The 16,297-nt window shown below is 41.5% G+C and overlaps 1 protein-coding gene across 1 annotated transcript in view; it reads right to left on the bottom strand.

Moving 5' to 3' along the window:
* The window catches only part of si:dkey-97m3.1 (fatty acyl-CoA reductase 1), a 51,219-nt gene that overhangs the window by 8,640 nt on the left and 26,282 nt on the right, over nucleotides 1–16,297 (bottom strand). The window contains exons 3-5 of the mRNA XM_034235842.1: nucleotides 10,666–10,841; nucleotides 3,848–4,027; nucleotides 1,328–1,505 (exon numbers count right to left, since the gene is read on the bottom strand). Of these exons, the coding sequence (XP_034091733.1) occupies nucleotides 1,328–1,505; nucleotides 3,848–4,027; nucleotides 10,666–10,841 (534 nt within the window). The remainder of the gene's footprint in view (nucleotides 1–1,327; nucleotides 1,506–3,847; nucleotides 4,028–10,665; nucleotides 10,842–16,297) is intronic.

Here is a 16,297-nt window from a genome sequence, read left to right as displayed (position 1 = left end):
AAGAGCAGGGATGAACTGACCAGAGGTGTTTAGCTGCTCTACAATCTGCTTCATGCACAGATACATCTCTGACTTGATATTTTGCATCATACATGTTGGCTATGGAAGATCTTTGAGTCGAAAACTGAGAGAACTCGATGCATATTGTGGTTTTAAACCCAGCACACACACACACAAACATATAAATAGATAGTCAGTCCCCCCCCTGCCTCACAGCGCCTACTGGCAGGAGCTGTCAAGGCGATTGCATGGCCGAGCGTGAGTGAGGTTCTTTGAAGAAGCGCTGCCAGGCCGGGCTTACAACTGAAGGCTAACCCAGGAACTGCCGTGCCAGTGCACGCACACACACATTTCACTCGTGCCAACAAGGGCTTTCACGTCTTATTTCTGGATTTTTCATTTTTGCAGCATCATCTAGAAATCCCTCAGAGTACATTTGATTATTTCAAGGTGTACAATCAATATTTGTGATGTTTATTGTAGCATCTTTCCCTGTTTTTTCTCCCCCCTCCTCACAGCTGTTAAACCTCTGCACTTAAGCACCAGCAAAGAAATACAAATTATTGATTTATTTTGTTGTAGAAAGTTTCATATACATCACATATGTTGTCTTGAAAGGCATTTCGATTAAAATTGAACTTAATATACTCTTACTATATTCTTGTTGTTTATACCCAAAGTATTGTAGTAGTTATAGTATGTGAATTAACATATATTTTAGAGACATAAAAAAGTAACCTTGGGTGTTTAACACAAAACACTCTTAACTGAAAACCACCAAAATGTCCCAGCTTAATGTAAAGGTTACAGGTGAAATAGCAGATTGCCTTTTTATTTACCTTGTGCAGACATACAAAGGTGTTAAGAACATCAGTTTTGTAAATGCAAATGTCAGAGATGTTGTGACGCCTGCATTACAGGCAGCTTGACAGACAGCAGCTTAAAATGATGCTGCAACGTTTAACTTTCTAAGTCCTCTGGCCTTTGCATGAACTTTTCTGTACTTCTAAACTTCCCACCCTCAATGTGACATTCAGTGTCAGCCGTTCTCCCATTTCACCCCCCCCCCCCCCCCCCCCCCCAGCAGCTGTTTGAGCAGACTGAAGCCGGTGAGGTTGAATCCTGCTGCTCCTCAGCCAAGATATTAACCAATTTGCTTTAATCCTTGGCCATTTAAGATAAAACCCCCAGGGGAGCAGCATTGATCTGTGCAGAATAACGTCGATCAATATCTGATTTCCATTCGTTTACTGTCACAGGAGGAGCATGGGATCAAGGAACCAGTCACTCAAACTTTGATCACAGACCGTTTAGAGGAAATACTCACAGGGACAGGCTCCTGCCAGCTGGCCCCCACTATGGAGGGTCTGATGATGGCGATGTTGAGCTTGTCCTGCTCCTGCTGCACCACACACTCCGCCAGGGCTTTGGTGTAGGTGTACGTGTTGGGCCGGTCCCCGATGAGCCGCGGCGTGATGTCCCGCACGATGCTGTCATCCATCCACCTGAAGACACACAGAAGAGTCAGAGGAACGTTCCTCTACACTGTGCCACACTGTGGTATTATTCTATGTTGATCATTGACTGATATCTGCATCACATTACATTTAGCTGTCATCCAAAGTGACTTAGGATAATGGCATTTAACCATATAGGAACAAACTCAAAACAACAGGAACCCTGCAGGTACATTAGCTTTCATAAGCCAGACCATTGTAAGTGCTACTGCATTGGCTTCACTTAGGACAAACCCATCAAAGTGTTATGTTCGGGAAAAGGTTTTCTTTTTCAAGGTGCAGTCAAAACAGGTGGTTTTTGGTCTTTGTCGGAAGATGTGTAGACTTTCTGCCATCCTGATAGTCAATGTGGAGCTTGTTCCACCAGTTTTGCATTATTATTATTATTATTTACAGCATAAGGCGTGTGTAGGAAAATCCAAATGAGCATGGTTTTATTAATCAATCAATCAAGTCATTGATACAGTAGCTCTCTTGATACTAACGTTTAAAACAGATGTATGGAAGCCCTGAGAGCAACACCTTTTTTTCTTCTTCTGGTGAACCCTTATCTAAGTCAGTGTTTTTTTTTTCTTTGACAGAATCATTTTTGTTTCATTATTCCAAGTGAATTTAGGCCTATGCTCACTATAATATAAAGTCATTTCCATTAAGTTCACAAGGCTTAGACTGGATATCAAACATGATACTGATGGAAACCTGAGTGGCATTGAGTAATGAAATGTCTAGAATCATAGTTCTGATCTTCTTTGGTCATGTTTAGCCATTTCATTTATTAAGAAATGTCCTGACCTAATAAGGAAATCAGGAAAATACTGAAGTAAACCTGCATTTTGAATAGTAAAACACGTATAAGTAATTGGGGGAATTAGTGGATAAAAGCATTCAGGCGGGGCAGAAACCCCACTTAACATCTTTTAGATATATTAATGGTTTTCAGAAACAGCGTGTTCCTCATATCCCATAGGGAATGAATGAAACTGAAATAGAATTGATTCCACGTCCTCGGGGCACCAGCCCTTCCTCTACTCCAGTGGTCCCCAAACTAAGGCCCGCGGGCCGGGTACGGCCCACCTCCACATTTGGCCCGGCCCCCTGAACAATACCAGAGACGCATTATGATTTATTTATTTTTTTATTTTTTTCAGTCTGGCCACGCGAATCCTAGACTAGCCCCTGTCAAAATGTTGTGACCTGCTCTATCGAAATCAGTCGCATTGACCCGAAGACACCTTTTGAGTTGTATACACTGTTGGAAAGAGGATATTCCTAGCTTTCTAATGATATCAGGATTGTTTTTGTACTTCAAATATTAAGCGAAATATGTCACATTATATAATGACTGTCACCGAGTCATCATTTTGAGAAAAAGGCCTTCAAAGTTGTCTCTTCTCTGGAATCCATCGATCTGATTGATTATTAGCGGAGCAAATGATCAAAATACTACCGAGGGAAGATATTTTCGTTTGGAGGGGAAGCTCGCGAGTGTGTGTGAGTGTGTGTGCTTGTGTAATTTTGCGTTTGTGTGTATTGTGTTTGTTTCCCGGGGAAAACACTCACGAGAAACACCGGCTGTTGTTATGCCTGCCGTTCTCCGCTTGTAATTATGCCGAAGCTTCAAAGTTGTATTTATCATCTGAATTTGCCGAAACAATTTTAATATTCTGAAAGCCAAGACTTTGTTTAATTGAAATCAGATGAAAACAAACTTTAACGGACCCTGCAGTGTTATCTATGATTACTATACTCTTACATTCATAATTTCAGCGGAGTGAGGGGGTTTGGGGGCGGCGCTGCGGAAGAGCAGATTGCGAGTGAGAAATAAATAAATTGGAAATAAAAGTTTCATATTCTGAAAGCCAAGACTTTGTTTGTTTAAAATCAAACAAAACACCCGAACCCCGAAAAAAAATATTTTTTTACGTAAATCCATGTTTATTTTGAGAGATTCTGCTCTGACAACTAAGCTAAACTTTTACCGGTTAAGATTGTGCACGGCACAACAGAAAGTTACAGTAATTTTCAATGGACTTTTTTTCTGTGAAGAACCCAGAGAGGGTTATTTAGTTATTATTTATTTCATAAATAATGTTATTTATTTCATTAATAGTGTTATTATTTATTTCCTGACTTTTTTTCTGTGAAGATCCCGGAAAGGGTTATTAATATTTGGTTATGTGTGGCTTTCTAGAAAACAATAAATGTTTACGTTTAGACACCCATGCGATCGTCACACTTTTTCTGTTACAAACTGACCCGGCCCCCATCAGAGAAGGGAAAAATTATGTGGCCCTCACAGGAAAAAGTTTGGGGACCCCTGCTCTACTCACTCGAGAGAGTCGATGAGTTTCTTGGGCTCGACGGGTGGCGGGTAGATGACCTCGTCGATGTGCTTGCGGTTGCAGTTTGCATAGGCGGTGGAGATGTGAACGAAGGCCTCGAGGTGCTGCATCTGCTTGGCCAGGCTGAGGAGCTGCTGGGTGGCGATCACATTCAGCTGCAGGGCGTGTCTGCGGGAGAGATACACATCGTCAAATAGTGTGTGTCTGTGTGGGAGGGGGTGCAAATCAGTGTGTGAGGGGGAGTGAAAGGTTTGTGTGTGCTTATGTGTGTCAGGAAAATTTGATAAAAGGTGTGTGTGTGTATTTGCCCGACTGCTAATATCTCTGTCTGAGCGTTTGCATGCAAGCACATTAGTGTTTGCTGACTACTGAGTGTTTTTCATTCAAATGAGAATTTGCAGACTTTTAGGAATTCACTGAACATGATCATAAGCCGAGAGGGAGGAAGACGAGTAAAAAAACAAGATGAGGGAAACATCTGCTCTCCGTATTATTGTGTTGGTATCATCATTATTTTTGACTGAACACAGTTTCTAGCCCATTTGGCTCTCATTTAGCCGTGAGCACTTAAACAAACACTTGATGTAAAGTACAGCAGTAATTAACTTTCATAAATCTAATTTCTACATCAGAATAGAAGTTTGTTCCTCTTCTGCTTTTAAAGTACAATGTTTAAAGTCCATTTTGAGCTATGGATACAACTGACCAATCAATTCTGCCGCATCAGTGGGGGCGATCCACGCAAACCAAGCGTTACTAATTTCCCCATAAACTGCATGAATAAATGACCACGGCATTACACATTGAGAAGAATGCAGAGGGAGCCGAAATAAAGACATAGCAGAGACATGTGGGAGGTGGATAGAGAACATGGCTTAATTATGTGAGGGAATAACCTGTAGATCATTTTCTCTTAACGAATAATCACCAGGTCCAGACATTTCTGAAAATTGTGATTAACACAAAAGATGATTCATCCATTATAAGATTTTGTATGTTGTTGGTTTATATAAAGTAGAAAGAGAGAGTACTGTCTTTGGTGAAGTAGAAAAGCAGACAAGTCACAAAACTAAAAATAGAGAACATATACAAAACATAAGCATATCAAAAATAAAAATAAATCTCGGAAAATGTAGACACTAAAGACTAAGACCGGGCTACAAAAGTTAATGCCATGAACATGTATAGCTAGTATATACTGTAAACATCTATTAACTATACAGTAATCTACTATCTGTTGATCTACTGATAATTGTTTATGCAACAGTTAAATAAATAGTTTAGTGGATAAGAAGAAGCACATTTAGCCAGCTATTGTCCTGACAACAATTCTGATTAAAGGAGCACAATTATTTCCTAAAAAAACACTTTCTGCTTCTGATTGGATCCAGACTCTTGCATGTTTAACACTGATGGCAACACACAGCAACAGATCCAGTAACAGAAAGCACATCAGCGTTAAGACTAAATTCTCCCCCAAGGCGACAGTAAGAAAACCGAGGGTCAGTTGAAACAGACGCTGTGAGATAGAGTGCTCCTCTGGCTGTGTGGGTGGTGCGACAGGAAGTGAGGATGGAGAGAGTGTGGGGGGGGGGCGGAGAGTCCACCAGCATGAATCAGAAGTGGTCAGGTGGTGCCATCTCGTCAGCGACAGTACAGATAAATAAAAAAGGGAAGTGTTGACATTCATATGGAGGGTGGTGTCGGTTATTAGAGCAGCTCTGTGTGTGTGGGCGTGTCCTCCTCCCACCACCTTCTGGGACTTGATGCTGGATGTCACACAGACAGGAAGTGATGAATGCACCGCTGTGACGCTTCCTGTGTCTGATTCACTACCTCATCACTTCAAAAGTATAAATATGAATTGATACATCTTTGCACTTATTTTTGTAGTTTTTGCCATCATTCCATATAGTGCTCAGATCAAATACTGAGATCTGGGAACATTACTGCAATAGGTTGTAAAATAAAAGCTAGGAAATATTTTACAAAAAAGTACGTGCTGCTACTTTACAAGCCTTGGTTTTATTCAGAAATGTCCCATCTTTGAAATATTCTTGAAATAAACAGGAGGGGTTTTCCTCTTCAGGCCAATAAAACATGATCAAAATGTCAATCTTAAAAAAAGTGGATTAGTCATGGTTCCTGTCACCAAGATAAATCTGCTTTTTTAAATACCACATTGAAGATGACTTAATACCTATTTGAATGATTATATTCTCCAAAGCATGGGGACGTTATGGCCTACAATTACATATTGTATCATATTTACAGTACTTCTCTGCAATAATTCCTAATTTCCCCAACATATCTGGCTAAATAAGAGGTTTATTTAACTATATTTACTTTAGTTTGCATAAGAGGGTCATACATTTAACATTCTCGCGTTTCTGGGTGACGAACATGGCTTCAGAGAAGACGGCATGATGTAAGACTCAGACTAACTTTTGATAATTAGGTCTGACCTTTCTTCAAAAGTAGGCTGTGTTTCCGACTCTTGGTGAGTACAATGGTATTATAAGCAGAAATAAATAATGGCCACAGCTAGCAAAATAACTTCCACGTTCTGACAAACGGAAATCATCCTTTAAACACGGATAAAGTCTGGAGTCTGCAACCTTTATCAGAGGAGTCTGATTTATGCCCCGACCTGGCACACGAGTAATGACTCTGAGCGATGACTAAGATGGAAAGGATGAGAGAGAAATGGGAGTGAAAGCTAGATAAAAAGGGGTAAAAAAAGAAAAAGGGTGAAGGCCACTCACAAGCTGAAGAGGAAGAGATGAGACAGAAAGTGTTAGCAGGTCAATATAAAGCTGTGAGGGAGCAGGTGCAGCAGCTCCACCCTCACCGAGCAGACTCCATCCTAATGTGTGTCCTGCCTCCAAACACACACGGAGAGCTTGCATTGAATTGCTTGTGTTTGTGGGTGTTTCCTATTTTTGTTGCTGTCAGTTGTTACAATTATCAAACCTGATGAACTTAATTGTAGCTTTGATGACAACAGGTTGTGCAACAAGCGCTGAGGGCAGAACCGAGTATAGCTTTATATGTAATGTCCTGTGCTACCAGTATAATAGGGGACTTAAAGGTATTATACTGTGTTTCATCAATATATTATAGGTCTCAGTGCTGATGACTTTAGATGAAAAATAAGGAGCCACTCCCCTCTGAGAGATATTTGGTTAAAAAGAACTCAATGGTGCTCTAGGAGGAGATTCGGGTGATAAGGTGGGGGGGGGGGTTACCTTGGTTGGTGATCGGCTAATGGTTACACAAGCCAAAAAATCGTCATGACATCATAAAGTTGCCAAAATCTGATCAGTTCATTTTCAGGTTTTTATATAAATGGATCAGGACAAAAAGTGAGCGGATCTTTTTTCCTGAAACTGTTAGAATCTCTTTACACAGAGGGGACACATGTTTATGTATAAAAGACATGAACAAGTGGATTTTGCATAATAGGTGACTTTTAAGTGTGTTTCTTTTTAGTTATCGGAGATACTTAGACTTTATGTAAAGCATCTCGAAAAGTGCTCCATTGATACAAATATATTATTATTATCATCATCTTTCACAGGCAGTAATTATGTATTGAGTCCAACATCCACCTTCCACTTTTTGGGATTTTTTGAAAGTTCATGAGCGGAATAAAAGGCAAAGTCTTCTTCAATTAACTTTGTATAACTTTCCCTTAAATGTATAAAAGAAAGTACCAGCTACTTATTACCTGCTTATTTGGAAATAGCTGGATATAAATGATTCTGTAATATTGAGGTAGTTTACTCACATTTTGAGGTAAATGCTAGGGACATTTTAAATGTTTTACTTGCTATTCATCCCCTACAATGAGCTATCTACCTGCGATTTAATTTGCCAATGTATGATAATGCATGCATTTTGATTTCAAAACCATAGATGAAAAATATTTCCCAGACTTGGTCTAATGCATTATAAACAAGACCATTTCTACAAGTGAGTTTTGGATCAGGCTGCTTGGCTTCATTTGAATTAACAACTTGTTAGTTTTAATTTGTTTAAACTAGATGTTTTGGTCAGAGATGGTCTTAACAGAATGAAACCCTGAGGGCAGCAGGATGGAGCAGCACTGGTTACATGACACAAACTTACTGGACCAAACAGCTGTATCATCATCGCATCATCCACTGAAGGAAAGGATATAACTAGGCCAACATTACATATGCAGTAATGCACTGTCCTGACCAGGATCCAATCACAGCGCAGGAGCCTAACCCCTAGTTTCCACCAGGTCCGTCTGCGTCGCGTAACGGCTGCGCCGCGGTTTTGGTCCGGCCTCCTCCGGCGTCATGGCCTCCTCCGGTGTCTTGGCCTCCTCCGGCGTCATGGCCTCCTCCGGCGTCATGGCCTCCTCCGGTGTCATGGCCTCCTCCGGCGTCATGGCCTCCTCCGGTGTCATGGCCTCCTCCGGCGTCATGGCCTCCTCCGGTGTCTTGGCCTCCTCCGGTGTCATGGCCTCCTCCGGCGTCATGGCCTCCTCCGGTGTCTTGGCCTCCTCCGGCGTCATACCCTACCGGGCGCGTTTCAGAAGCGGAGCGTCTTGCCTGCCGGCTCGCAGTTTCAGTTGATTTGAGCATATTTCCTGGACAGACTACTTTGTACAGACAAAGTTAATAATAATTGTAATATCCCAGTTATAAACGACATGAATCAAAGATGTGTTGCTGTATTTTAGAGGTAAAATCCTCATAATTATTCTATATATATAATTTACACAGTGCCTGTAAACCGGAGGAGAACGCTGGCATTTCTCCTCCTACTTGAAAGACTACGGAGGGATAGGTCTGCAAAATGAGTTTGTGTGTGTGTATATATATGCTATATATGCTCTGAACGTTCCACTTCCTGCCTGCCCGACATTACCTTTACGGCTGCGTCGCGTCGAAAAATAGACTTCAATCCTATTTCGAGCGGAGCCCAGCGGCGAGACGCTTCTGGGACGCTTCTGAGCCGTAACGCGGCGCGTCTGGTGGAATAGCACCCATTGACTAGAGTGGCCGCGATCCTTGCGGACGCCGCGGCACAGCCGGTGGAAACTAACGGCCCGTCCACACAGCAGCTTTTGGCGATTTGTCCACCGCTTCCAGCGCGTCTCCGCCCATTGACTTTGAATGGGGATGACGTCACTTTCCCTCGCTTGTCGCCGAACTGCATTGTGGGGGGGCGAGGCGAAGATTTCCAGGATTTCCAGGATGTTCAGGATTCCAAAGTTGAACATTGTTCAACTTTTGAGGCTGAGCTGGAAGCGACAGCCAATCAGATCCGTTTATGCAAATCTGACAGTTCAAGCGCTAGCCAATCAAACCGCGTGCAAGCTGGGAGAACGAGACCCGCAGTTCATTTCTATATTCCACAAAAATGGAGGAGAACTTAGTTATTGCGGTAGCAAATCACCCGGTTCTTTATGACCAGTCCCTATTTACTTACCGGGATACAAACCGGAGGAACCAGGCATGGAGGGAGGTGGCAGAGACAGTGGGGGAAACTGGTAGGTTTTCGCTCGTTTGGGGATTTTATATCCAGTTTACTTCGTTGCTAGTTTACTTCGTTGCTAGCAAGCATAGACAGTATCATTAGCCAGCATGGAATGTAGCATAAAATAGCACCATAAACATTAATCTCATAAATGTTCAAAATGTTAAAAAAATAAATGTTCATCATAGCCCTTCCTATTTGACAATAGTGTAGAAGAACCGGGTTTTTTTGCTTTGTATGTCGGGGGCGGGATATTCATGTGATATTCATGTGATTGGTTGTTGGTCGCGAAATCCCCCAAGCTGTCAGACACGCCCAGCTCCAGGATTTTCAAGATTTGGTCAAAGCTGCTGTGTGGACACACCGTAAGGGTGAGGCAGCAGCAGAGTGACGACACACCGTCCACTACATGTACCGGGTGGGAAGTCATCACTGGGTTCACCCCGTATAGATTAAAATGAACAAGTTGAAGTTCTTTTCACAAACTACAGGTTTGTATCTAAAAATAATCTGCCATCACACCTATTAGGATCACAGAATTGTCTCTACATCCTACGTGTCTCATTCTTATCGTCTAAATTCAATATATTCTGGGTTTATCACACTTTTCTTGCACAGTGTTGCCCTCTCAAAAAAGAAGATAAGATAATATATAATATATTTGTATAAATGTTATACATTTACAAGACAGGGGGATAACTTAACCTTCTTCCTTAATAGTTCCTTCCTACTGTAGTTGTTATGGTGAGGTCAGGATTACTAGAAAGATGTGGAAATGAATTTTAAATATATTTCTAGATCTTGACAAGATGTTTTGATAAATAAAACAAAATACTATATGGTTCAGTTCCAGATACCTGTGACTAAATGTTTGTAGCCTTTGCAGATACACTGTGATCTCTAAGGTGCAATGCACACTAAATGATCAATTGAGGCATCATTTTTTGAAATTGCACTATAGGACATTTTAGGTTTTTCATAATGTTTTGTAAAAATATAGATAATTAAATATATAAAACCTTTTCAGAATGTACCTTTTTGCACTAAAACAAAGGGAACAATTTAGACTTGTCGTTATTAATAGGTTATTACGCTATGATTTTACTGGTCCAGATCACTTGAGATCACATTTGGCTGTATGTGGCCCCTGCACTTAAATGAGTTTGACATCCCTGAGATTAGAAGTAGAATCAGTGATGGGACACAGGGTATGTTTGTGTGTTTGTATGAAGGAGTGATGCTGAATGTGATGATTTGTGTTGATGCGTTAAATCTGGAGGTGTGGTCCTCACTTGAGCGGCTCGTCGAAGCGGATGGTGGCGGCGCAGTGGAATACCACGTTAATGCAGGCGGAGAGCTTCTCCACGTCCTCGGGGCTGATGGCCAGGCCTGGCTGCGTCAGCTCGCTGCTGATGGGGATGATCTTCAGGTGGAAGTCAGGGTTGACCTCACGCACTCGGTCAAAAAGCTGCCCGACAGAAAACACAGAAAGAAAAGGATGAGATCAAAATCTTACATCAGCATTGGCATCAAATGATGTCATGTCAGCAGCAAATGTGTTGCTTTGCATAAAATCCCTCAGGTAAAAATCACGTCAAGATTCACCACCAGATTTGTTTCTGATCCGATGTGTCTGTCCTGTTTTGATTTATGAAAACCATAAACATATGTGTCATCAAACAAAGGTATCAGTCAACAGGGATCCACAGTGTTTCAGGCTTCTGCTCCTCCACACTGACAGTGTCTTATAACTGGTGGTAGCGATAAAATGATCTGTCAAACTACAGAAAAGTGAGAGTCGGAATTACAAATCCTCTTTTAAATAAAAGCAAAACTGTTCTTACAGAAATAACTGCTTTCATTTTTACATTTTGTACAATTTTTAAACATATTTGGTCATTATTTGATATTTAATTGACTACAATTAATCTAGTGAGACTGAGTAAGGATGGAAATGATTGTTAGTCGGAGTCATAGTAAGATATGATACATTACTACTTAATAGTATAACAGATCGAGAAATGTAGTAAATCTAGAAGTGCCATAAAGCAGTCCAGCTTATAGAGGCCAAATCATCCAAAGAAATTAGAGCCATCACTGTGTAAACAGTATGGCAACATCTCACCATTTATTTGACCTCCATCCCTAGACATTTCTACCAAAAATACACCAAACAAACAAAAAAGACTGAACACTCGCCCCTCTGTTCAGTGAAATCGGAGGGGGAAATTAAACTCTTATAAGCGAGATGTGGGCTTTTCCTGTTAAGTCTGCTCGTTTTATCTGATGGAAAGCCCAGAACTGAAAGATACTCAATTCAGAATAATCTTTCATCTGAAATTGTCGCACCAAAGAGTTTCAGCATATGCAAAGGATTCCTCCTTTAGGGCAAACTGCTTGACTGATGAAGACAAGTGTGTGAGCAAATCATGCACTACATCACCTTGTTTAACCCTATACTGTATACGAAGCCTCTCTTACGTGTATTATTCCACCTTTTACACTGCTGACGACATTCCAACATGGAGGGGGAATAAGTCATCTAGATTTACCAGCTCATGTCTCACACAAGCCTCGCCGCCTGACACCCTGCAGACACTAAAGCACTGCACCCCCATCCCTACAGGACTTGTATCACTGTGTAATACAGGGAGACACTGAGCAGAGGCAGCAGAGAAAGTTAGCTAGATGTCAAATTGGGTCATGCATTTCTTTGTGCAGTTCCTTTCCAGTGCAAGAGATGACGACAGATAGTAAGAAATGGCATGAGAATAAAAAAAAGGGTGAATAAGAGTGGGGGTTGGCATCAAAGTGTATGCTCCCCGCTTTATAAGATTGCAGCTCTGTGTGTGTCAGCTGTCCTCTTTCTGAGGAGGACAGATGTTGAGTTAAACAGCTTCAAACAGCTGTTTATATTCATGTTCTGCATCCCCATCAATCTTCTGCTTTGTGACGCTGTTACCCCACGCAGCCCATATTAGGCGTCCTGATGTACAGTATGTAATGTCATAACCCAGAACTATTCCCAACTGGGGGAGGGGGATGAATGCAATATCTTCTTTACAATATGTAGCACAGCTATCATTATGTAATCTAAGAATAATAGTCTCCCTCTGCTCAAGGCCAACAGCTGGCAGGAACAGACCCACACTGTGTGAAGATTGGAGAACATAATCAAAGTGTAGCTTTTCAAAAATACCAAATTGTTGTGTCTTTTATGGCACAAAATGTTCCCTGGTTACTGTATGATTCACAGATCTGTTGAGGTCATACAAGGCCCTCAGTTCAACTTCCTCTTGAGGGTGTGTCGCTTGGCAACAAAAACAAACCAACCAGATATTGCCAGCGGTTCATCACCCACAAACCCTTGTGGTTTGAATGACGGGGAAGTCTTGATACAAACCTTAACAGTTTTAATTGCGCTGATTGTTATGTACAACACAACTGAAATGCATTTTGGGGATCGGCCAGGTTGATGTGTATCTATCGCTGTCAAATGCTGCGCTTTCATAGAGAAAAGATTCAAGTCCTCACGTGTGACTCATTCCTGAAGTTTGCAACTGCTTCTGAGAAAAAAAGCCAAACCAGAGGAAGCAAAAATAATAACTTTCCCCAAGATGAGAAGAGTTGGTTTGACTGAGGAGGAAATCTTAGCGGCAATTTATTGTGCTTTCTTTATTTGATTGAAAACTACTTAGTTATTATTTGAATGCCTGAGAACACCAAGAGTATCTGGCAAAACCTTGATCTTATATTTGCAAATGTACACTAATGTAGATAAACATTAAAGTCTGATTCTCATTTCTAGCTAAATAGGAACCTGTACAATGCTATCTCTTAATGTACTGTTCTAAGTGTAATTAAACACTAAGTGCACACTGTTGCTCCATGACACACTACCCGACTAAAATAGTAGCACGAGTGTCTAACAGCCGAGTAAACTCAACAAAAATAGATAATTGTGTAATACAAGTCACCTTATACAAAAGCCCAGAAGGGAGCAAGTGCGTCAGGGTCAGAGGGGTGAATGAGGCTGTCCAATGTGGGCTATAGAGCGCTCTTTGTCATGGACGCAAGCACAGAATGGCATTGTGGGATTGTTTTGTAAAAGGCTCTTTTCTTGTGCCAGCCTTCCATCGCTCGCATTTACAATCCCACCCTCCTCCGAGACGGCCTTGTACAGGAAAACAATGGTCCACCAGTTCACATTTCCTCCACTCTCTGCAGGGACGTGTGGTGATGTTTTCCCTCTCAGTGCAACCACAAGTGATTTAGTAGTACATCTTGTGGTCAGTTTAACAAAGTCATGGCCTCGGACAAGCACAGATAAAGGTCAGAAATAAAGTCAACTCTGTGAACGACTTTCCTCTGTTTGAGATGAAGTGGTGGCTTGTACATGTGGTCGCCATTTGTCATTTCTCCGCGCTGGACACTGCCACTTTTTCTTCAATACATATTCCATCAAGAGTGCTTGAAGCAGCCGCTCTGTGGACTTTCACAGAAACCCAACACTAATGGCTCTTTGCTTTCAGAACAGCAACCCGAGATGCCATTCACACAGCCTCTCTTCTCACTAACTGCCCTTTAACTGGGCTCCACTCCTCACAGCCCCCTTCACACAGACCTTTCCCCTGGAGCAAGTGGCTATAGGACGGAGAAAGAGCAAGAAAAGAGGCACAAAAGTTCTGAGGAAAGCGTTGTTTTTTGTCCATGAAGTATGTAAGAAAAATGTCAACCTAGAGTCCATTTTGAGAGGGTCTGGGTGTATGAGGGAGGTCACAAAGGAAAGGACAGTAGAGCTAATGATGGCCATGCTATTCACACTTGCAGAGGTGTGGTATAAATACTTGATGGATTGAATGTCACAGCAGCAGCCTTATGACACTAACTATTATTGTCAACAAATGTAACAGACAAGATTTCCTAGTTTGGACTGAATATCTTTGAATTTTTAAAAGGCTGGTTAAGAAAAATAAGACATTTGACGACATTACTTTAGTTTAAATTATATTGTGATAGGTATTTTAAATAGTTTTTACATTTATTAACCAAATTCTAATCTAGAAAATGATCTGCAGTTTAATCACTAATGACAAATATTGATATTTGCAAAGTGTATCAGGACTCTGAACTGTGTCTGCAACCCTTTTTGTAGGCCAGCAAAACATACTAACTAATTCAAGTGTAATACTGTCTTTAAGCAGGGGGAAAAAGTCAGTATCTTGACCAACAAACAACAACTCAGGTCCATATGATATGTTATCAAGCACACACAAACAGTTTCTGGGACAATATTTTAGGTACTTGAGTTAAAAAACCACCAACACTGTCAATGTCCTTCTTTTTGTTCCTTGTAACATCTGTACATGTCTTAAAAGTGGCTGCTGTTTGCGTCACTGTTCCTGCCGAGGAGCCGGATGCTGCTAATCGAAGACAAACAGGACGTACATTTTACTGTAGCAAGAGAAGGCCTGCCGAAGTGTGTCAGACAGAAGCGATTAACTGCTGCACCCTCAGCGGTGACCTTCATTTCCTGACATGCACTGTTTATATGAGTCAAATGGGAAGTGAGCAGGAAAAACACTTTTTCTAAAAGTTAATAACAGTATCTCCTCCAGCACTGTGGATAATTAGGCAAAAAAAGCCAATGTATAGTGAAGAAAGCCTAGATTAAATCTCAGAACCCAGTCAGGTTTTGTCTTTCTCTTCTGCAGAAATGACAAGGCTGCATACTACAAGACAAAACACCAAGTCTAGGGAGAGAAAGACATGCAAGGAGTCTCCTGAGAGGCTGTAAAGAAGGACAGACATGGCTAACTCCTGGGGCTGTCAGCGTATTATGGAGAAAAAGTGTTCAGATTCTCTTCCATCCATCCCTGTACCTGTGTCCCAGTGGCATACCACCAGATTTAACCAGCCGCCTCTGCACATTTTTTCAACATAGGTTCTAAAACCTTGGGTGAGAGGATGGAAACTCTGCCTGCTGTTTTGGAAAAAATGGATTTCACACTAATTGGGCTTTAAAATGCTGATTCCTGCATTGTGATGCTCCGGGATGCTGAGGAAATGCTGATGAAAGAAGGAGCAAAAGGTAAACTAAGGCACATAATTAGATTTGCATGAGGGACCAAATGTTCTGCTTTATCTGGAGTTAAGTACCGTCTAGGAATAGTGTTATATTTCTAGTGCTCCACTTAATAGACACAAGGCCTAATACCTCTTCATTCGGCTGTTCAGCCCTGAATCTCACAGCTTCTTAAGAGCTTAGGGACCTGATCAAGCATCACAACAAACTAATGAAAGTGGAGGACTTCCAACGCTCAAAAGATCAATGTGAGCAGAGTTAGAAGGTTTCTGGGCTTGGTGTTCAGTATGCTGGTGGCATCACATTCCAGTTTTTCAGACAGTGACCTCATGCTGAGCCAAGGAGACTTTTACTGCCCTCCAAGATCAAACGGACAGAAATACAACTTTATGAGAGTCCATGGTGGGGGCTGCAGGCTTTTGTGTCCTGATTAAATACCACAAGGAATGGAAGGGAGCATGGACTGAATGGTGAATCAGCTTATCTGCCTACAGTGCCAAGAAAGCAAGCTTGAGTGGTTTGAAAAAGAATCTGAAGTCATCAGAGAGAAGTCAAGACTTCAAGGTCCCCAATGATAAGACAATAAATCAAACAGCAAAGACATTCTTTTCAATGCAGTGGCCTAATGACTAGATATATTTGAGTAACATGTCATCTCCGAGGGCTTTGTGCCACAGATATCTGTAACATGCTGTGAGACCACTGAGCTGTGCTGAATCTGTCCCCTAAAGAACTGACTCTTCACTAGGCATGTGTCCTCTCGCTTAATGACTTCACCGGCGACATTAAATGTGCTAATTTGTTTCATAAACTGGATTTAATTTGGGGCCTAATTATAC

This window comes from Gymnodraco acuticeps, unplaced genomic scaffold, assembly GCF_902827175.1.
Source record: "Gymnodraco acuticeps unplaced genomic scaffold, fGymAcu1.1, whole genome shotgun sequence".
Classification (NCBI taxonomy): Eukaryota; Metazoa; Chordata; class Actinopteri; order Perciformes; family Bathydraconidae; genus Gymnodraco; species Gymnodraco acuticeps.
The sequence above is the reverse complement of the archived record's forward strand: the minus strand, read 5'-3'. Positions and strand labels throughout refer to the sequence as shown.